Source organism: Haliotis rufescens, unplaced genomic scaffold, assembly GCF_023055435.1.
Source record: "Haliotis rufescens isolate VD_foot unplaced genomic scaffold, xgHalRufe1.0.p SCAF_12, whole genome shotgun sequence".
In the NCBI taxonomy this organism is placed as follows: Eukaryota; Metazoa; Mollusca; class Gastropoda; order Lepetellida; family Haliotidae; genus Haliotis; species Haliotis rufescens.
Window position 1 is genome coordinate 28,472,546 of NW_025963802.1, and position 24,928 is coordinate 28,497,473.

At 41.3% G+C, this 24,928-nt stretch overlaps 1 protein-coding gene across 9 annotated transcripts in view; it reads right to left on the reverse strand.

Moving 5' to 3' along the window:
• Positions 1-24,928, reverse strand: part of LOC124116520 (lymphocyte cytosolic protein 2-like) — a 107,293-nt gene that overhangs the window by 49,903 nt on the left and 32,462 nt on the right. For 6 of the 9 annotated variants that reach the window (XM_048393485.1, XM_048393480.1, XM_048393477.1 and 3 more), the window contains 2 exons: positions 23,318-23,396; positions 14,282-14,295 (listed from right to left, as the gene is read on the reverse strand). The exons of 1 other annotated variant lie outside the window; for it this stretch is intronic. In XM_048393485.1, the coding sequence (XP_048249442.1) occupies positions 14,282-14,295; positions 23,318-23,396 (93 nt within the window). The remainder of the gene's footprint in view (positions 1-14,281; positions 14,296-23,317; positions 23,397-24,928) is intronic. 2 more of the 9 variants (XM_048393483.1, XM_048393484.1) reach the window with 1 other exon arrangement.

The window sequence follows — 24,928 nt, forward strand, 5'->3', positions numbered from 1 at the left end:
GTACATAATTCAGTGATTGATATCATAAGCACCGATCCACACAATTGGGATACAATGACATGCATCATCCACCAAGTCAGTGAGCCTGACCACCTCATCCCGTTATACTCTTATGACAAGCACAGTTGCCTCTGTCAACAAGCATGGGTTGCTGAAGACATATTCTGACCCGGATCTTCAGGGGTCTAAAATATTCATGGTGTTAATGAACCTCTAAATTCAATTTTTTGTCAATTCTTATGGGTGGTTGATCTGTAAGAAAAAGAATAGAAAAGGATGGCATGTGCTGAGGACGGACATTGTGACCCAGTCAGACAGATGACATGATCTACACATCCCACAAGGCAATATAGGTAAAACCAAACAACAACCATGAACAACTATTCCTTGCTTAACATTTCTATAAATGTACTCCAATATAAATAATGTATAAATAATGAGATCTATACAAATGTTAGTCCATTAAACTAAAAAGCAGCTGATTGAAAATGATACACTAATATCATGGTATGAATATAATTACATAAAATTAAAAAGAAAATATCCAAGATGTTAATCCTTGTGTTATCAAGCCACTGGGAGCAAGGCATATGCAAGGCATAAAGAGTTATAAAGAAACAGGTCAAAGATGGTGAGGCATGCATCAGGTGCATATAGCAGGCAATCTGCATCAATGTAAAGGAATACATTTGTCACATTCAAACAAACTTTAAATCAGGTTCTAAACACATAAAAACAAAAAATATTTCCCCATGCTGAATGTAAATTGTATACGCTATTCTATTAACTTTGCCATTATAATAACATCATCATAAACAAGAGCATCTATCCATCATCATCATCATCATCATCATCATCATCAGAATGAGTCATCTTCTGGGTGCCACAACCCATACAATAACCAACAACATGTTCACCTTATCTGTGTACATGCATAACTAGGATTTCCTGATACCGTACAGATTCAAGCACACATAATTAAATAATTAACTATGCTAGAATATGAAAAATGGTTATTCCAGTATATGTCATCAATGTCAAAGGTTATTCTTTGAGACAGAAAGTCTCATATAATCTTTTCTTTAGCTGTGAAATCATTGTGTATAGCTTAAAGTTAAAAAAAATGGAGAAAAAAATAACAAAGTAGTTAATATCACGTTAACCGTCACATGACTCTCACATCAAACTCCACTCAGGTCATGTGACCAACTTCTTCCGGGAAAACTACTACGCAGAATCCTAAACATTGTACACGTCAGCTGGTATTTCAAATACGTTTCTCAGGTATCGGAATCATGTCGTCGCAATACAATATCAGGTAAGTTGAAATGGTGCATATGTGCAGCATGTGGCAGTGACTGCATGGGGGAACTCACGACTCCCTGCACGTCACAGGCAGCAGTCACCAGGGCAACAGTCTTTATAGCAGCAACTTCACATCTGTCCTTTACTTCATAAAGTTAACAATTCAAAAATCACCCTATAAAAAGAATTCATTTGACCAAAGACAATATATTTAAATATATCTTTTGACTATCCATCATTCAAAATGGAAACATTCATTTCAGAATATAAATATCAAAAAGTTATTCCATCATAAAGCCCTACCTAATATGAAGTACCGTGGCAACGATCTAGATCCAGGAGTCTCTAAGAATCTCTTGTAATTCCTTGACCGACACTTAAATCCATTTTCATAAACCGATTCCGGCAAGTGAAACTGAAGCGGGCGTGAGAGCACCCGAGACAGTGTGTTACCAGTAAGCCACAACCTCTTATGTTCTAACATCACTGAACACTGAGCAGCCTCCTCCTCCGAAGGACACTAGCAAATGAGGGGATCATGATGTGCTGGGAGGAAATAAATACACACACCTGAAAAAAGTAGGTGAACATTTCCCAAGGTTTCAAAACAACTTAAATTCGTGGAACATTGCTGCAATTATAACGGCAGCTTGTGTATAAAAAGCCATTAGGCTGATGAGAATTGTCCCCAGTAAGGCAGGTTGTGCATTACAACAAATTATTTCATTCTAGCAATGATGGGAAAAGTCATTTGGATTGGCCACTTTCACACAGAAACATACCACAACACTTCAATGTATTTTCAGGGTGCAAGGACACCAGCTTCCCATAGCAAAAGGCCGAAAACCTTTGAGCTTCGGGGCAAAGATAAAGTGCGGGAGTGTGCAACACATGAAATGCACATTTTCTCAGGGCTGGGTTTGGAAAACAACGAGGCCAAAACTGTGATGATGTAATTCTTTGGTTTTATGGTAACCTTTTATAAGAATAGCAGAAAAGTCATAAGTTCATGTTTTTAATAATATTCTTCTTCCTAACACTCTTTATTTCTTTTTAATTGCTGAATCTGTTTAATTATTCCTTTCCTTTCCACTTATCCACAGATTGAAATTAGTGACAGCAAATCTTGGTATGGAGTGAAGCTTCTTGTATTTTCTTGGAGAATAAGGGGAGACAACTCTTACGTGATCAAGATGGGAATGATAATAAAATAAATCTGTAATTAAGAAGATTAAAGTGGTTCTTATTTCTTTCTGTAATCACCTTTTATTCTGAAGATAATTAATCTTAAACTTACAAATCACTCTGTTCAAAAGCATTATTTCCATGAATCTTTTTTGAAAATACTCCATCCTAATGTGTAGTAAAATGCAATTATAATTTATTTCAGGAGTCCAAAATCTCTCGTTTGCATGATGAATGAAGCTAGTGAAACTGACATATCTGGGAACAAGCACCAGTTGTTATCTCATGTGAAGTAATTTTCTACAGGGCCGAATTGTGTGGGATGAAACACCCCTTTCCAGCAAGTGAACTGTCCTAGCCCTGATCCATCTGTTAGCTACTGGACTTGTCTATTGTGAAGAGTGGGTGTTGTGTTGGAACATTTATTTTGGCAAAGATCTATAATGGAGAGTGGCAATTATTCAAAAATGCTCTTCTCTTATCAAACAGTGTATTTATTTTCTACAGCCATAAGTTTGTTCAACATTTCTAAGAAATATCTCATATTTCTGTTGTAATTTGTATTTTGAATACAACTGAGTTAAAATATATATGTATATATATATGTATGTATATATTACTAAAAAAGTACTATACAATGACTATGTGCATATCTCAGCAAGAAGACCAGGAAGCAAGCTAAACGATATGATCATGATTCTATATAACTGGAACATATTCTTTAAGGAAAAAAACATTTAACTATAATTTGAAATTACCAGACTTTGTCATTGTACTTTGAACTTTATTAGATAATTCTGGTCATGTGACTAATAGAAAATTCATCGGAAGTGTGTTAAATACGCTGCCTGATGTCACTAGTGCAGGGAGTCGTGTCATGGGTCCACTAATCGTGTGGGAATAGACAGCTTCCCATATAGCCAATATGCCACTTAAAGGACAGATAATTACTACAAAGTGAATTCCATGCTCGTCAATTACACAGGCTGGCTTGCATCTGTAAGTGTCAACGTTGCAGATAATTGCAGCAATATTGAAGTGTTGGATGCCTGCAGGACTGTGTAAACTAATTTGGGTCAGCTACATCTATATTAGGATTACATTATCATCAAAATAAGTACAAATCTGTTACTTGTTTCAAAATGTCAATCAGCTGACAGCAAAATGTCAAAGTACCAGTTTAATATGTTTTAATGAGTTCAAAGTTCATTGCTTTTTTGTTTATCTCAAAATTATGTGGTAATATTGATGATTTGAAGGCATGAAACAATTATGAAATACATTTCAGTTTTGATATAAATCATGAACAATATAGAAGTCAGTGCAGAATCCTGATACTCTTGTTGTGCATTGTTGTAACATACTGTCATCGGCCTGAACAAGTTACACAAACATAGGATCCAAACTGTACGTGGCCACACCATGCCTGGAACTTGTATAGGAGTGGATCCACACTGCATGTCACATCTAGTTTGCAATGTACAAACTGTACGTGGCCACACCATGCCTGGACCTTGTATAGGAGTGGATCCACACTGCATGTCACATCTAGTTTGCATTGTACAAACTGTACGTGGCCACACCATGCCTGGACCTTGTATAGGAGTGGATCTACACTGCATGTCACATCTAGTTTGCAATGTACAAACTGTACGTGGCCACACCATGCCTGGACCTTGTATAGGAGTGGATCCACACTGCATGTCACATCTAGTTTGCATTGTACAAACTGTATGTGGCCACACCATGCCTGGACCTTGTATGGGAGTGGATCCACGCAGCATGTCACATCTAGTTTGCATTGTACAAACTGTACGTGGCCACACCATGCCTGGACCTTGCATGGGAGTGGATCCACGCAGCATGTCAAATCTAGTTTGCATTGTACAAACTGTACTTGGCCACACCATGCCTGGACCTTGTATAGGAGTGGATCTACACTGCATGTCACATCTAGTTTGCATTGTACAAACTGTACGTGGCCACACCATGCCTGGACCTTGTATAGGAGTGGATCCACACTGCATGTCACATCTAGTTTGCATTGTACAAACTGTACGTGGCCACACAATGCCTGGACCTTGTATAGGAGTGGATCCACACTGCATGTCACATCTAGTTTGCATTGTACAAACTGTACGTGGCCACACCATGCCTGGACCTTGTATAGGAGTGGATCCACACTGCATGTCACATCTAGTTTGCAATGTACAAACTGTACGTGGCCACACCATGCCTGGACCTTGTATAGGAGTGGATCCACACTGCATGTCACATCTAGTTTGCAATGTACAAACTGTACGTGGCCACACCATGCCTGGACCTTGTATAGGAGTGGATCCACACTGCATGTCACATCTAGTTTGCATTGTACAAACTGTACGTGGCCACACCATGCCTGGACCTTGTATGGGAGTGGATCCACGCAGCATGTCACATCTAGTTTGCAATGTACAAACTGTACGTGGCCACACCATGCCTGGACCTCGTATGGGAGTGGATCCACGCAGCATGTCACATCTAGTTTGCATTGTACAAACTGTACGTGGCCACACCATGCCTGGACCTTGTATAGGAGTAGATCCACACTGCATGTCACATCTAGTTTGCATTGTACAAACTGTACGTAGCCACACCATGCCTGGACCTTGTATGGGAGTGGATCCACGCAGCATGTCACATCTAGTTTGCATTGTACAAACTGTACGTGGCCACACCATGCCTGGAACTTGTATAGGAGTGGATCCACACTGCATGTCACATCTAGTTTGCAATGTACAAACTGTACGTGGCCACACCATGCCTGGACCTTGTATAGGAGTGGATCCACACTGCATGTCACATCTTGTTTGCATTGTACAAACTGTACGTGGCCACACCATGCCTGGACCTTGTATAGGAGTGGATCCACACTGCATGTCACATCTAGTTTGCATTGTACAAACTGTACGTGGCCACACCATGCCTGGACCTTGTATAGGAGTGGATCCACACTGCATGTCACATCTAGTTTGCATTGTACAAACTGTACGTGGCCACACCTTGCCTGGACCTTGTATGGGAGTGGATCCACGCAGCATGTCACATTTAGTTTGCATTGTACAAACTGTACGTGGCCACACCATGCCTGGACCTTGTATAGGAGTAGATCCACACTGCATGTCACATCTAGTTTGCAATGTACAAACTGTACGTGGCCACACCATGCCTGGAACTTGTATAGGAGTGGATCCACACTGCATGTCACATCTAGTTTGCATTGTACAAACTGTACGTGGCCACACCATGCCTGGACCTTGTATAGGAGTAGATCCAAACTGCATGTCACATCTAGTTTGCAATGTACAAACTGTACGTGGCCACACCATGCCTGAACCTTGTATAGGAGTGGATCCACACTGCATGTCACATCTAGTTTGCAATGTACAAACTGTACGTGGCCACACCATGCCTGGACATTGTATAGGAGTGGATCCACACTGCATGTCACATCTAGTTTGCAATGTACAAACTGTACGTGGCCACACCATGCCTGGACCTTGTATAGGAGTGGATCCACACTGCATGTCACATCTAGTTTGCATTGTACAAACTGTACGTGGCCACACCATGCCTGAACCTTGTATAGGAGTGGATCAACGCAGCATGTCACATCTAGTTTGCATTGTACAAACTGTACGTGGCCACACCATGCCTGGACCTTGTATAGGAGTGGATCCACACTGCATGTCACATCTAGTTTGCAATGTACATACTGTACGTGGCCACACCATGCCTGAACCTTGTATGGGAGTGGATCCACACTGCATGTCACATCTAGTTTGCAATGTACAAACTGTACGTGGCCACACCATGCCTGGACCTTGTATAGGAGTGGATCCACACTGCATGTCACATCTAGTTTGCAATGTACAAACTGTACGTGGCCACACCATGCCTGGACCTTGTATATGAGTGGATCCACACTGCATGTCACATCTAGTTTGCATTGTACAAACTGTACGTGGCCACACCATGCCTGAACCTTGTATAGGAGTGGATCCACGCAGCATGTCACATCTAGTTTGCATTGTACAAACTGTACGTGGCCACACCATGCCTAGACCTTGTATAGGAGTGGATCCACACTGCATGTCACATCTAGTTTGCAATGTACAAACTGTACGTGGCCACACCATGCCTGGACCTTGTATAGGAGTGGATCCACACTGCATGTCACATCTAGTTTGCAATGTACAAACTGTACGTGGCCACACCATGCCTGGACCTTGTATAGGAGTGGATCCACAATGCATGTCACATCTAGTTTGCATTGTACAAACTGTACGTGGCCACACCATGCCTGGACCTTGTATAGGAGTGGATCCACACTGCATGTCACATCTAGTTTGCAATGTACAAACTGTACGTGGCCACACCATGCCTGAACCTTGTATAGGAGTGGATCCACACTGCATGTCACATCTAGTTTGCAATGTACAAACTGTACGTGGCCACACCATGCCTGGACCTTGTATAGGAGTGGATCCACACTGCATGTCACATCTTGTTTGCATTGTACAAACTGTACGTGGCCACACCATGCCTGGACCTTGTATAGGAGTGGATCCACACTGCATGTCACATCTAGTTTGCATTGTACAAACTGTACGTGGCCACACCATGCCTGGACCTTGTATAGGAGTGGATCCACACTGCATGTCACATCTAGTTTGCATTGTACAAACTGTACGTGGCCACACCTTGCCTGGACCTTGTATGGGAGTGGATCCACGCAGCATGTCACATTTAGTTTGCATTGTACAAACTGTACGTGGCCACACCATGCCTGGACCTTGTATAGGAGTAGATCCACACTGCATGTCACATCTAGTTTGCAATGTACAAACTGTACGTGGCCACACCATGCCTGGAACTTGTATAGGAGTGGATCCACACTGCATGTCACATCTAGTTTGCATTGTACAAACTGTACGTGGCCACACCATGCCTGGAACTTGTATAGGAGTGGATCCACACTGCATGTCACATCTAGTTTGCATTGTACAAACTGTACGTGGCCACACCATGCCTGGACCTTGTATAGGAGTAGATCCAAACTGCATGTCACATCTAGTTTGCAATGTACAAACTGTACGTGGCCACACCATGCCTGAACCTTGTATAGGAGTGGATCCACACTGCATGTCACATCTAGTTTGCAATGTACAAACTGTACGTGGCCACACCATGCCTGGACATTGTATAGGAGTGGATCCACACTGCATGTCACATCTAGTTTGCAATGTACAAACTGTACGTGGCCACACCATGCCTGGACCTTGTATAGGAGTGGATCCACACTGCATGTCACATCTAGTTTGCATTGTACAAACTGTACGTGGCCACACCATGCCTGAACCTTGTATCGGAGTGGATCAACGCAGCATGTCACATCTAGTTTGCATTGTACAAACTGTACGTGGCCACACCATGCCTGAACCTTGTATAGGAGTGGATCCACACTGCATGTCACATCTAGTTTGCAATGTACATACTGTACGTGGCCACACCATGCCTGAACCTTGTATGGGAGTGGATCCACACTGCATGTCACATCTAGTTTGCAATGTACAAACTGTACGTGGCCACACCATGCCTGGACCTTGTATAGGAGTGGATCCACACTGCATGTCACATCTAGTTTGCAATGTACAAACTGTACGTGGCCACACCATGCCTGGACCTTGTATATGAGTGGATCCACACTGCATGTCACATCTAGTTTGCATTGTACAAACTGTACGTGGCCACACCATGCCTGAACCTTGTATAGGAGTGGATCCACGCAGCATGTCACATCTAGTTTGCATTGTACAAACTGTACGTGGCCACACCATGCCTAGACCTTGTATAGGAGTGGATCCACACTGCATGTCACATCTAGTTTGCAATGTACAAACTGTACGTGGCCACACCATGCCTGGACCTTGTATAGGAGTGGATCCACACTGCATGTCACATCTAGTTTGCAATGTACAAACTGTACGTGGCCACACCATGCCTGGACCTTGTATAGGAGTGGATCCACAATGCATGTCACATCTAGTTTGCATTGTACAAACTGTACGTGGCCACACCATGCCTGGACCTTGTATAGGAGTGGATCCAAACTGCATGTCACATCTAGTTTGCAATGTACAAACTGTACGTGGCCACACCATGCCTGGACCTTGTATAGGAGTGGATCCACACTGCATGTCACATCTAGTTTGCAATGTACAAACTGTACGTGGCCACACCATGCCTGGACCTTGTATAGGAGTGGATCCACACTGCATGTCACATCTAGTTTGCATTGTACAAACTGTACGTGGCCACACCATGCCTGGACCTTGTATTGGAGTGGATCCAAGCAGCATGTCACATCTAGTTTGCATTGTACAAACTGTACGTGGCCACACCATGCCTGGACCTTGTATGGGAGTGGATCCACAATGCATGTCACATCTAGTTTACATTGTACAAACTGTACGTGGCCACACCATGCCTGGACCTTGTATAGGAGTGGATCCACGCAGCATGTCACATCTAGTTTGCATTGTACAAACTGTACGTGGCCACACCATGCCTGGACCTCGTATGGGAGTGGATCCACGCAGCATGTCACATCTAGTTTGCATTGTACAAACTGTACGTGGCCACACCATGCCTGGACCTTGTATAGGAGTAGATCCACACTGCATGTCACATCTAGTTTGCATTGTACAAACTGTACGTGGCCACACCATGCCTGGACCTTGTATGGGAGTGGATCCACGCAGCATGTCACATCTAGTTTGCATTGTACCAACTGTACATGGCCACACCATGCCTGGACCTTGTATAGGAATAGATCCACACTGCATGTCACATCTAGTTTGCATTGTACAAACTGTACGTGGCCACACCATGCCTGGACCTTGTATGGGAGTGGATCCACGCAGCATGTCACATCTAGTTTGCATTGTACAAACTGTACGTGGCCACACCATGCCTTGACCTTGTATAGGAGTAGATCCACACTGCATGTCACATCTAGTTTGCATTGTACAAACTGTACGTGGCCACACCATGCCTGGACCTTGTATGGGAGTGGATCCACGAAGCATGTCACATCTAGTTTGCATTGTACAAACTGTACGTGGCCACACCATGCCTTGACCTTGTATAGGAGTGGATCCACACTGCATGTCACATCTAGTCTGCAATGTACAAACTGTACGTGGCCACACCATGCCTGGACCTTGTATAGGAGTGGATCCACACTGCATGTCACATCTAGTTTGCATTGTACAAACTGTACGTGGCCACACCATGCCTGGACCTTGTATAGGAGTGGATCCACACTACATGTCACATCTAGTTTGCAATGTACAAACTGTACGTGGCCACACCATGCCTGAACCTTGTATAGGAGTGGATCCACACTGCATGTCACATCTAGTTTGCAATGTACAAACTGTACGTGGCCACACCATGCCTGGACCTTGTATAGGAGTGGATCCACACTGCATGTCACATCTAGTTTGCATTGTACAAACTGTACGTGGCCACACCATGCCTGGACCTTGTATGGGAGTGGATCCAAGCAGCATGTCACATCTAGTTTGCATTGTACAAACTGTACGTGGCCACACCATGCCTGGACCTTGTATGGGAGTGGATCCAAGCAGCATGTCACATCTAGTTTGCATTGTACAAACTGTACGTGGCCACACCATGCCTGGACCTTGTATGGGAGTGGATCCACGCAGCATGTCACATCTAGTTTGCATTGTACAAACTGTACGTGGCCACACCATGCCTGGACCTTGTATGGGAGTGGATCCAAGCAGCATGTCACATCTAGTTTGCATTGTACAAACTGTACGTGGCCACACCATGCCTGGACCTTGTATGGGAGTGGATCCACGCAGCATGTCACATCTAGTTTGCATTGTACAAACTGTACGTGGCCACACCATGCCTGGACCTTGTATAGGAGTGGATCCACGCAGCATGTCACATCTAGTTTGCATTGTACAAACTGTACGTGGCCACACCATGCCTGGACCTTGTATGGGAGTGGATCCACGCAGCATGTCACATCTAGTTTGCATTGTACAAACTGTACGTGGCCACACCATGCCTGGACCTTGTATAGGAGTAGATCCACACTGCATGTCACATCTAGTTTGCATTGTACAAACTGTACGTGGCCACACCATGCCTGGACCTTGTATGGGAGTGGATCCACGCAGCATGTCACATCTAGTTTGCATTGTACAAACTGTACATGGCCACACCATGCCTGGACCTTGTATAGGAGTAGATCCACACTGCATGTCACATCTAGTTTGCATTGTACAAACTGTACGTGGCCACACCATGCCTGGACCTTGTATGGAAGTGGATCCACGCAGCATGTCACATCTAGTTTGCATTGTACAAACTGTACGTGGCCACACCATGCCTTGACCTTGTATAGGAGTAGATCCACACTGCATGTCACATCTAGTTTGCATTGTACAAACTGTACGTGGCCACACCATGCCTGGACCTTGTATGGGAGTGGATCCACGCAGCATGTCACATCTAGTTTGCATTGTACAAACTGTACGTGGCCACACCATGCCTGGACCTTGTATAGGAGTGGATCCACACTGCATGTCACATCTAGTCTGCAATGTACAAACTGTACGTGGCCACACCATGCCTGGACCTTGTATAGGAGTGGATCCACACTGCATGTCACATCTAGTTTGCATTGTACAAACTGTACATGGCCACACCATGCCTGGACCTTGTATAGGAGTGGATCCACACTGCATGTCACATCTAGTTTGCATTGTACAAACTGTACGTGGCCACACCATGCCTGGACCTTGTATAGGAGTGGATCCACACTGCATGTCACATCTAGTTTGCATTGTACAAACTGTACGTGGCCACACCTTGCCTGGACCTTGTATGGGAGTGGATCCACGCAGCATGTCACATTTAGTTTGCATTGTACAAACTGTACGTGGCCACACCATGCCTGGACCTTGTATAGGAGTAGATCCACACTGCATGTCACATCTAGTTTGCATTGTACAAACTGTACGTGGCCACACCATGCCTGGAACTTGTATAGGAGTGGATCCACACTGCATGTCACATCTAGTTTGCATTGTACAAACTGTACGTGGCCACACCATGCCTGGACCTTGTATAGGAGTAGATCCACACTGCATGTCACATCTAGTTTGCAATGTACAAACTGTACGTGGCCACACCATGCCTGGACCTTGTATAGGAGTGGATCAACACTGCATGTCACATCTAGTTTGCATTGTACAAACTGTACGTGGCCACACCATGCCTGAACCTTGTATCGGAGTCGATCCACGCAGCATGTCACATCTAGTTTGCAATGTACAAACTGTACGTGGCCACACCATGCCTGAACCTTGTATGGGAGTGGATCCACACTGCATGTCACATCTAGTTTGCAATGTACAAACTGTACGTGGCCACACCATGCCTGGACCTTGTATATGAGTGGATCCACACTGCATGTCACATCTAGTTTGCATTGTATAAACTGTACGTGGCCACACCATGCCTGAACCTTGTATAGGAGTGGATCCACGCAGCATGTCACATCTAGTTTGCATTGTACAAACTGTACGTGGCCACACCATGCCTGGACCTTGTATAGGAGTGGATCCACACTGCATGTCACATCTAGTTTGCAATGTACAAACTGTAACAGTCTACCTTTGTCAGTCTTGCCCAAATCAGTGTAAATAACATGTCAATTTCATGGATGATTATGGAAACAAACAAACTTTGTTTGTACTTAGACTTACAATGTTTTTACTGACAAAGTCAGATGCCGATCGTCAGATTGCCCTGATTATTGCAGAATTATAGACATTACAAGCTCATGCAGTTATCTCTGTCCTCACCATGCTGTGCAGGTCAAAGGTTAAATGTCAACATGTGTACCATCTTATGTATTTAGTTGACATAATTCATTGTGAAAATTATATATGTCAAAATTATACCAATATTTACAATTAATGACATCGTGAAAATAAAGCTCTAATAAAAGTTATTTTTCAATCATTAATAAACATGAAGGCCATGATGACAAGTATAAAGAAGGCAAGCATGCAATGGGTACATATGTACTGGGGTACACTGAACGTGCAAATCAAGCTGGGCCTCCCCTCTGTGGCATAACTCCTATCTATGGTAGATCTTAGTATTCACAAACCTGGCAGATTATAGTAGTTTTTTAATCTTAGTATACATCTAAACTAAACTGCCCTAAGGAGCTGAGATGGTCAAAAGAATAAACCAGGCAGACTCATACATGACGTCACATCACAACATGGCATCATCTTAGACATGACGTCACATCACAATATGGCATCATCTCACACATGACGTCACATCACAACATGACGTCATCTCAGACATGGCGTCACATCACAACATGGCGCCATCTCAGACATGACGTCACATCACAACATGGCGTCATCTCTGACATGACGTCACATCACAACATGGCGTCATCTCACACATGACGTCACATCACAACATGGTGTCATCTCAGACATGACGTCAAATCACAATTAGCGTCATCTCAGACATGACGTCACATCACAACATGGCGCCATCTCAGACATGACGTCACATCACAACATGGCGTCATCTCAGACATGATGTCACATCACAACATGGCATCATCTCACACATGACGTCACATCACAACATGGCGCCATCTCAGACATGACATCACATCACAACATGGCGCCATCTCAGACATGACGTCACATCACAATATGGCGTCATCTCAGACATGACATCACATCACAACATGGCGCCATCTCAGACATGACGTCACATCACAACATGGCGTCATCTCAGACATGACGTCACATCACAACATGGCATCATCTCACACATGACGTCACATCACAACATGGCGCCATCTCAGACATGACATCACATCACAACATGGCGTCATCTCAGACATGACGTCACATCACAACATGGCATCATCTCACACATGACGTCACATCACAACATGGTGTCACATCACAACATGGTGTCATCTCAGACATGACGTCACATCACAATAGGAGTATTCTTCCACCAATGAACAACCTACCACAGATAGGAGTTCTACCCGAGTTCTATGGCCGACATGACACTTTATACACTCAACTCCACAAATGTAAAAGGATCATCAGAATTAATTTCTTCTACCAAAATTCATTACTTCAAGAAAGACCTGGTTTCCATTTCAAATTGGCGATCTACCATGACATTTTGCAATACAGTGTAAATATGAAATATCAGATTTTGCTTTTATAGTAAATTTGTTAATTGCATAAATGAGTAAAGACAGGAATTTTAAAATGGTTATCCACACGATTTTTTGTTTTCTCTGATTTTCCATTACAAACTTTTAGTTTAAGGCAGAGTTGAATGTATGTATACATATATATCAGGACCACTTACATCTCCTTCACCAACTGGAGAAATATACACAGAGCATGTCACAGTGGGAGGACACACACAATCTGTGACCACAGAGAGAGAGAGGGAGAGAGAGAGCGGGGGGAGAGGGAGGCACACCGCACACACACACGCACACACACACACACACACACATAGAGTGTCACAAACAGAGAGACAGAGGGGCACAGTGTGTCAGTCACATCATAGCAAGACTCATGATAGTATATGAATGCAGGTAGGTTACTGCAGACATATGTCAGTTGTTGTCACTCACGTCATCATCAAAAGCTGGAGAAGGATATACACAACATGTCAGTCATAGCAGAAGCAACATCACAAGACCAGCCTATAAAGTATTTGTTTCTTGTTGCCGGCCTTGCTTGAGTTTCTTGAAAATACACAAGAAACAAAAGCGCTCAGGTCCCCTACTTGCATCATCAAATGTCAACAAAACCATGATTACCTTCTAATGTTATATAGAATTTCAATTTCAAATATTCAAATACATGGCACTTTATTTGTTTGGCATCACATAAACTCTTACATCATTAAACAATTCACACTGAAGGTTCACTCAGAGAGTTAAAGTAAAAGCATGCTAGGTTCTGACCACAATCAAATGAAAGTCCATATATATCCTACTACTATCACAGTAGGGCTATATATCACAAAAGATGACATCATGCTGTTAATACAGTGTTTGATTCAAAATTTTAAAAAGTGTTATAACCATCACAAGTGAAAAATTACACATATGTAACGATAAAATGTCTATAGGTAAGAAAATACCTTTCATTCCTATCCTATCACATGGTGAACTTGTGTGTGAGGCTCCACAGGCTTAGTGTGTTATTATACACAGACACACAAGAGAAATCATCCTCAGAAATCAAGGACAGTTTTGTTTCACATTTGCTCCACTACATACGCTAGGTACATGTAAGTATTTCACAATGTAATGGGGTTTACAGGGGAGACAGACAGAAAGTTACTACATACGCTGGGACTACATGTAAGTGTTTAACAATGTAATGGGGTTTACAGGGGAGACAGACAGAAAGTTACTACATACGCTGGGACTACATGTAAGTGTTTAACAATGTAATGGGGTTTACAAGGGAGACAGACAGAAAGTTACTACATACGCTGGGACTACATGTAAGTGTTTAACAATGTAATGGGGTTTACAGGGGAGACAGACAGAAAGTTACTACATATGCTGGGACTACATGTAAGTGTTTAACAATGTAATGGGGTTTACAGGGGAGACAGACAGAAAGTTACTACATACGCTGGGACTACATGTAAGTATTTCACAATGTAGTGGGGTTAACAGGGGAGACCGACAGAAAGTTACTACATACGCTGGGACTACATGTAAGTGTTTAACAATGTAATGGGGTTTACAGGGGAGACAGACAGAAAGTTACTACATACGCTGGGACTACATGTAAGTATTTCACAATGTAGTGGGGTTTACAGGGGAGACAGACAGAAAGTTACTACATACGCTGGGACTACATGTAAGTGTTTAACAATGTAATGGGGTTAACAGGGGAGACAGACAGAAAGTTACTACATACGCTGGGACTACATGTAAGTGTTTCACAATGTAATGGGGTTTACAGGGGAGACAGACAGAAAGTTACTACATACGCTGGGACTACATGTAAGTGTTTAACAATGTAATGGGGTTTACAGGGGAGACAGACAGAAAGTTACTACATACGCTGGGACTACATGTAAGTGTTTAACAATGTAATGGGGTTTACAGGGGAGACAGACAGAAAGTTACTACACACGCTGGGACTACATGTAAGTGTTTAACAATGTAATGGGGTTTACAAGGGAGACAGACAGAAAGTTACTACATACGCTGGGACTACATGTAAGTGTTTCACAATGTAATGGGGTTTACAGGGGAGACAGACAGAAAGTTACTACATACGCTGGGACTACATGTAAGTGTTTCACAATGTAATGGGGTTTACAGGGGAGACAGACAGAAAGTTACTACATACGCTGGGACTACATGTAAGTGTTTCACAATGTAATGGGGTTTACAGGGGAGACAGACAGAAAGTTACTACATATGCTGGGACAACATGTAAGTGTTTAACAATGTAATGGGGTTTACAGGGGAGACAGACAGAAAGTTACTACATACGCTGGGACTACATGTAAGTGTTTAACAATGTAATGGGGTTTACAGGGGAGACAGACAGAAAGTTACTACATACGCTGGGACTACATGTAAGTGTTTAACAATGTAATGGGGTTTACAAGGGAGACAGACAGAAAGTTACTACATACGCTGGGACTACATGTAAGTGTTTAACAATGTAATGGGGTTTACAGGGGAGACAGACAGAAAGTTACTACATATGCTGGGACTACATGTAAGTGTTTAACAATGTAATGGGGTTTACAGGGGAGACAGACAGAAAGTTACTACATACGCTGGGACTACATGTAAGTATTTCACAATGTAGTGGGGTTAACAGGGGAGACCGACAGAAAGTTACTACATACGCTGGGACTACATGTAAGTGTTTAACAATGTAATGGGGTTTACAGGGGAGACAGACAGAAAGTTACTACATACGCTGGGACTACATGTAAGTATTTCACAATGTAGTGGGGTTTACAGGGGAGACAGACAGAAAGTTACTACATACGCTGGGACTACATGTAAGTGTTTAACAATGTAATGGGGTTAACAGGGGAGACAGACAGAAAGTTACTACATACGCTGGGACTACATGTAAGTGTTTCACAATGTAATGGGGTTTACAGGGGAGACAGACAGAAAGTTACTACATACGCTGGGACTACATGTAAGTGTTTAACAATGTAATGGGGTTTACAGGGGAGACAGACAGAAAGTTACTACATACGCTGGGACTACATGTAAGTGTTTAACAATGTAATGGGGTTTACAGGGGAGACAGACAGAAAGTTACTACACACGCTGGGACTACATGTAAGTGTTTAACAATGTAATGGGGTTTACAAGGGAGACAGACAGAAAGTTACTACATACGCTGGGACTACATGTAAGTGTTTCACAATGTAATGGGGTTTACAGGGGAGACAGACAGAAAGTTACTACATACGCTGGGACTACATGTAAGTGTTTCACAATGTAATGGGGTTTACAGGGGAGACAGACAGAAAGTTACTACATACGCTGGGACTACATGTAAGTGTTTCACAATGTAATGGGGTTTACAGGGGAGACAGACAGAAAGTTACTACATATGCTGGGACAACATGTAAGTGTTTAACAATGTAATGGGGTTTACAGGGGAGACAGACAGAAAGTTACTACATACGCCGGGACTACATGTAAGTGTTTAACAATGTAATGGGGTTTACAGGGGAGACAGACAGAAAGTTACTACATACGCTGGGACTACATGTAAGTGTTTAACAATGTAATGGGGTTTACAGGGGAGACAGACAGAAAGTTACTACATACGCTGGGACTACATGTAAGTATTTCACAATGTAGTGGGGTTAACAGGGGAGACCGACAGAAAGTTACTACATACGCTGGGACTACATGTAAGTGTTTAACAATGTAATGGGGTTTACAGGGGAGACAGACAGAAAGTTACTACATACGCTGGGACTACATGTAAGTATTTCACAATGTAGTGGGGTTTACAGGGGAGACAGACAGAAAGTTACTACATACGCTGGGACTACATGTAAGTGTTTAACAATGTAATGGGGTTAACAGGGGAGACCGACAGAAAGTTACTACATACGCTGGGACTACATGTAAGTGTTTCACAATGTAATGGGGTTTACAGGGGAGACAGACAGAAAGTTACTACATACGCTGGGACTACATGTAAGTGTTTAACAATGTAATGGGGTTTACAGGGGAGACAGACAGAAAGTTACTACATACGCTGGGACTACATGTAAGTGTTTAACAATGTAATGGGGTTTACAGGGGAGACAGACAGAAAGTTACTACACACGCTGGGACTACATGTAAGTGTTTAACAATGTAATGGGGTTTACAAGGGAGACAGACAGAAAGTTACTACATACGCTGGGACTACATGTAAGTGTTTCACAATGTAATGGGGTTTACAGGGGAGACAGACAGAAAGTTACTACATACGCTGGGACTACATGTAAGTGTTTCACAATGTAATGGGGTTTACAGGGGAGACAGACAGAAAGTTACTACATACGCTGGGACTACATGTAAGTGTTTCACAATGTAATGGGGTTTACAGGGGAGACAGACAGAAAGTTACTACATACGCTGGGACTACATGTAAGTGTTTAACAATGTAATGGGGTTTACAGGGGAGACAGACAGAAAGTTACTACATATGCTGGGACTACATGTAAGTGTTTAACAATGTAATGGGGTTTACAGGGGAGACAGACAGAAAGTTACTACATACGCTGGGACTACATGTAAGTGTTTCACAATGTAATGGGGTTTACAGGGGAGACAGACAGAAAGTTACTACATACGCTGGGACTACATGTAAGTGTTTCACAATGTAATGGGGTTTACAGGGGAGACAGACAGAAAGTTACTACATACGCTGGGACTACATGTAAGTGTTTCACAATGTAATGGGGTTTACAGGGGAGACCGACAGAAAGTTACTACATATGCTGGGACTACATGTAAGTGTTTAACAATGTAATGGGGTTTACAGGGGAGACAGACAGAAAGTTACTACATATGCAGGGTTTGCCCTAGACATTAAAAATTGGGAGTCATTATGACCCCCAACTTTTCAGATTAGGAGTCATTCATCAATTTTTGGGAGTCATATTAACATATCTCAGAATCTCGCTATCAGGATGAAAAATTAAGTAAACATAAACAAGGTAAGATTTTAACTTTTTATATTCTTCATTATTTTAACTGTAACATAAATATCTTTGATTCACAAGGTCAAGTATATTGGGCCTAATACTCGATAAATCTTTTTTTACACTATGAATCATAAATAACTTCTATTCTAATCTTTTTGGAAACTGTGAAAAGTGCAACGTAGATCGTGATAGGTACTAGGCAGAGCATGTATACTGTTGTTTTGGTCGTCTACCACCTGCGACTCGACCTTCGTTAACTCTTTCAACACCAGTCAAACAGAAGTGTTTACTGCTGGGACACCGAGTTCCCAGAGACTCTTGTGTGATAGATGAAGCCAACATTTATCAAAGAAAATACCTGCTTGTAAAATATATTTGCCACTACATGTTATACACCATTTGAAAGGTCTGATCCTATGGTTTATAAATATGAAAGTTATGTTTTTCACATTATATAAAATAATGCATTTACAACTTAATTAAGTTCGTTGTAAATAAAAAAAATGTAAGCTAATACGTTGTTAACATCCAGATTAAGGACCAAGGAAGCGAAAACTTGACGATTTTCGGCAAATATAAGATTTCATAAAATCCACTTACCTATTTCTGTTTTATTTTCATTGTTTACGTAATTGGAAAATCATTTTAAAAAGAATTATACCCATTTCCCGATAACAGCGGCTGTCCGCTCAGTAACAAGAAGAAATACCCCCGTTTTCGAGGCTTTGTATGAATAACACGTTCGTCGAAGAATGGCAAATGACACATCGCTAGAAAGCTTATTCCTTTATCTACACGCTCGTAACATCGGCTGGTTTTTTTCGTAGTTATAACAAGTGATTTCATTGGAATAAAATTGATTTCCAATGACGCTTTCTTGCCGAAATCTGCTACAAGTTTCGCGATTGGTCAATTTTGAGCACGTGACCTAAGGCAGCCAATCAAATTACAGCTGTGATACCAAGCTCGTGTTTGATAAATTTCAGAAGTTGGCAAAAGGTTTTTGTTAAATCGTTATTCTGAACGTTTTAAGCAGGAAATCACGATACATATTAAAAATATGGAACTTCGTGAATGTATCGTGCTAGGTTACGAGCTGTGACAAAGATTTTTCACGCATATATTTTTGCATTAAACATTGTGTCCGAGCCGAGAATTCAAGGCGACGAAAGCTGAGATGTCTTATATTACACGCGATCGCACAAAAAGATGGAAATAATAACTTAGATGTAAGCTTGATTACTTTTAGATATATTTTTGTTGATTTTATTTATTACTTTGTATAATATATTTAAAGATTTGTTTAACACACCTTTATTTTGCTCTTTGACATGTTCGATGTGGACCCGTTGTCGAAATGTGTGTCCGAGAATTTTATTTTCAACAACATCGCGGGGAAATAGTGAATATTTATTTAATTTATCGATAAAAAATTATAAATTGAAATGGAATACGTATTTCAGACATTGTGAAATGTGATAGATTTAATAAATAAATGATATTACAGGTAGGTCCATAAAAATATATACTATTTTGACGTGACTACAGCTTGGCCGGTTAACCCGCTTACGGTGTCTGGGGACTCATGTTTCTTGGCCGAAAACCGGCCTACGGTGTTGAAAGAGTTAACCGCTGATCATCTATAATGCTCATCAATTATTTGGACCCCGAAGGTAGCGTTGTAACGAGGGATCACTGTATTTTCTTTCTGACAAATGGAAAGGTCCCAGTTTACTAATTGTAATGGCTGTTTCATTGCGTCAACACTGACGCAGTAGTAAATATTTTTAGCGTATTTTCAATTATTTATGCGTCAAATACGCAGGTTTTCTGCGTCAGGGCGAACCCTGATATGCTGGGACTACATGTAAGTGTTTAACAATGTAATGGGGTTTACAGGGGAGACAGACAGAAAGTTACTACATACGCTGGGACTACATGTAAGTGTTTAACAAGGTAATGGGGTTTACAGGGGAGACAGACAGAAAGTTACTACATACGCTGGGACTACATGTAAGTGTTTAACAATGTAATGGGGTTTACAGGGGAGACAGACAGAAAGTTACTACATACGCTGGGACTACATGTAAGTGTTTAACAATGTAATGGGGTTTACAGGGGAGACAGACAGAAAGTTACTACATACGCTAGGTACATGTAAGTATTTCACAATGTAATGGGGTTAACAGGGGAGACAGACAGAAAGTTACTACATATGCTGGGACTACATGTAAGTGTTTAACAATGTAATGGGGTTTACAGGGGAGACAGACAGAAAGTTACTACATACGCTGGGACTACATGTAAGTGTTTAACAATGTAATGGGGTTTACAGGGGAGACAGACAGAAAGTTACTACATACGCTGGGACTACATGTAAGTGTTTCACAATGTAATGGGGTTTACAGGGGAGACAGACAGAAAGTTACTACATACGCTGGGACTACATGTAAGTGTTTCACAATGTAATGGGGTTTACAAGGGAGACAGACAGAAAGTTACTACATACGCTGGGACTACATGTAAGTGTTTAACAATGTAATGGGGTTTACAAGGGAGACAGACAGAAAGTTACTACATACGCTGGGACTACATGTAAGTGTTTCACAATGTAGTGGGGTTTACAGGGGAGACAGACAGAAAGTTACTACATACGCTGGGACTACATGTAAGTGTTTAACAATGTAATGGGGTTTACAGGGGAGACAGACAGAAAGTTACTACATACGCTGGGACTACATGTAAGTGTTTCACAATGTAATGGGGTTTACAAGGGAGACAGACAGAAAGTTACTACATACGCTGGGACTACATGTAAGTGTTTAACAATGTAATGGGGTTTACAAGGGAGACAGACAGAAAGTTACTACATACGCTGGGACTACATGTAAGTGTTTCACAATGTAGTGGGGTTTACAGGGGAGACAGACAGAAAGTTACTACATACGCTGGGACTACATGTAAGTGTTTAACAATGTAATGGGGTTTACAGGGGAGACAGACAGAAAGTTACTACATACGCTGGGACTACATGTAAGTGTTTAACAATGTAATGGGGTTTACAGGGGAGACAGACAGAAAGTTACTACATATGCTGGGACTACATGTAAGTGTTTAACAATGTAATGGGGTTTACAGGGGAGACAGACAGAAAGTTACTACATATGCTGGGACTACATGTAAGTGTTTCACAATGTAATGGGGTTTACAGGGGAGACAGACAGAAAGTTACTACATACGCTGGGACTACATGTAAGTGTTTCACAATGTAGTGGGGTTTACAGGGGAGACAGACAGAAAGTTACTACATATGCTGGGACTACATGTAAGTGTTTCACAATGTAATGGGGTTAACAGGGGAGACAGACAGAAAGTTACTACATACGCTGGGACTACATGTAAGTGTTTCACAATGTAATGGGGATTACAAGCCAGACAACCAGAAAGTTACTAAATGAATTCCTGGCTCATCAGACATTTTGAATATATAAAGAATACCGTTAGCATCTATTATGTATCAATTAACTTCATTTAACTATTGTATCAAAACACAATTGGCAATTATGACATGACATTGCTTGGTGTTATTTGAATGTTGAGATGTCACACAGTTAACATGAGTGGGTGGTCTGAATGACAAGTTCATCAGTGTATGGACATTATAGCCAACTGCCACAGGTTGAGGATACCACTTACCACTGAATTATTCATATAGACTAAGTAAGAAGGATAAGATCTGGACTCCTTAAAATTTGCCTTCATCCAACCATATGTTATATTTCACTTTGACTAAGGGAGGTAACTCTACTACACAACCTAATGTCTACATGCAATGCAGCTTTCGTAGTTTCCACTGTCTTTTGCATTGAAAGTTTTACTAACTACTGCTGTGGTCAATCATTTCTTGGAAAGTGCTGTCTTTGATCCTATGAACATGACCAATTTGCATTCTATGAATTGATTTGTTATTGAATCAGCAAAATGTGTGTGTATAAATGAACATCCCAATATATATGAGTAGGACAGGATTTACCTGATATTGTGAAATAATGTTGACTATAGTGAAATATCAATGAATCTAGGAAAATAAGGAATCTTATCTAATATGATTTTGACTTTATTAATGAATATTGGGAGAATGGTGGGGGTCTGGATATAAGTGTGGTCTCACTGTTTCTCAGAACAATTCATCCTATCATTGAACCACGGACGTATATTCTATATACGTCTTTGATTGAACTAAATTAGTCGAAACTCCATCCTCGTATAAGGCTACTACAAACATGACAAGGAACCGTACTTGTTATACTCATGACATATCCACACCCAGTACTTCAAGAAGGAAATCCACAAGCCCAAACAGAAGAAATACTTTGGGCTTAACTCATGCTTACACAATAAAGTGACACACTGGTTGACGTTGACGAAACAACCCCTCCACCAGGAGACCTACCTTCATAGGTATCTTGTTGATCGTATCCCCTGTTGGCATGCTGGTCCTGTGGAGTCCACTGCTGTTCATTTATATAGTCCTAGCAAGTAGAGATTTGTGTCAAAACTCTAGAAACCACATCTTCCCGAGGCAAGGGAGTTAACTGACTATAAAAGCCCAGTTTCCATCCTTGCTGAACTAGGTTAGAATTATGGAGTTAAGTTTGGCTGGACTCAAATCAAAATTACGTAATAAAACGGCATTCGATTCATAAACAACATGGCGACTGCCGTGCAATTTTGGTCAATTGCAGGACTTGCAGAGCATGTATAACATTAGCTGGGCATTGAATGATGTTTTCCAAATCTTTTCATGTTTCAAGTTTCAATAGGAGGGACATAGAAGGGACATAACCCCTTATCGCCAATGTTTGAGATTGTAAGCCTAGTTCGGCAAGGGTGGAAACTGGACTTTTAGAGTCAGTTAACTCCTTTCCCTCTAGAAGATGTAGAAATAAAAACACAGCAAATATGACAACATTTCTTAATACATATTGATACTTTAGATATTCCATTAATAGCTTCACATATAACATAAGTATAAGCTATCTGTAATTCTTAGCTAACCTAAAATGTGAAAATTTCTTTTTTACCACATTGAATATATCTTAAAGGTATCCAAAACATGGACTTTGAATGACACCTTAGAACTTTCAAAGAGATTTTATTCAGAAATATTTTCATTTCAGACATGGGTAAAACAGTTCATGATGCCTAAATGATCCAGCAGGCTACCTGATATTAACAGAATATGAACAAATTTGAAACAAGTCCTTATCAGTCAGGAACAGAAACAAATAAGCACCCATGTCTTACATTGTTGTGATGGTACTGATTGTACTGAATGCATTGTAGACAACATCAAGTTTATGTCATGATGGACAGTCATTAATTCATTCCTAGCTTGTAAATCAAATTATTTAATGATTGCTTGATGATAAATAAACATGTCCATTCCCTTATAAACACACATGCATCACAATCAAAATATGTACATGCAATTTTCAGACACAATTATACACACTAATCATAAGCCTGTCTCCCTCCCCCCAACCCCAGGTGAAAAAATAGCACAAGCATACATACAGAGAAAAAATAAATGCCTTTAAATCAATGAAAAGGCTCACAAAAAAGAAACTTCTGAAATAATTTACGAGTTGCTATGTGGTTACACAAAATGGCAAAATTATTACAAAGTGCAAACAAACTGATCAAAGAGTCACTACTGCTTCAATATTCAGATCAGTGATACATATGATGGGGCAGATGGTACATAATGTTGGCTGTAAGATATCACATCGGTTGTCATCCAGGTGGTACTGTACAGGCGTCTATAGTTCTTACTAAACTAAAACACTTCACTGATTGGATGAGTACAAAGATATGTAGATAGGTTGATAAAGATAGTTTGAAAATTTCAGATCAACATCGCTCCTGATTGTAAAAACGTAGGGGGCAGTTTGGAAATAAAGATAAATTCAAGTCTCTTCAATTATTTGTTTTTGTTTCTGTAAAAACAAGGTTGGTAGAAAGAGTAAAAAATAGAAAATTTCAAAGTCTATTTCGATTTTGG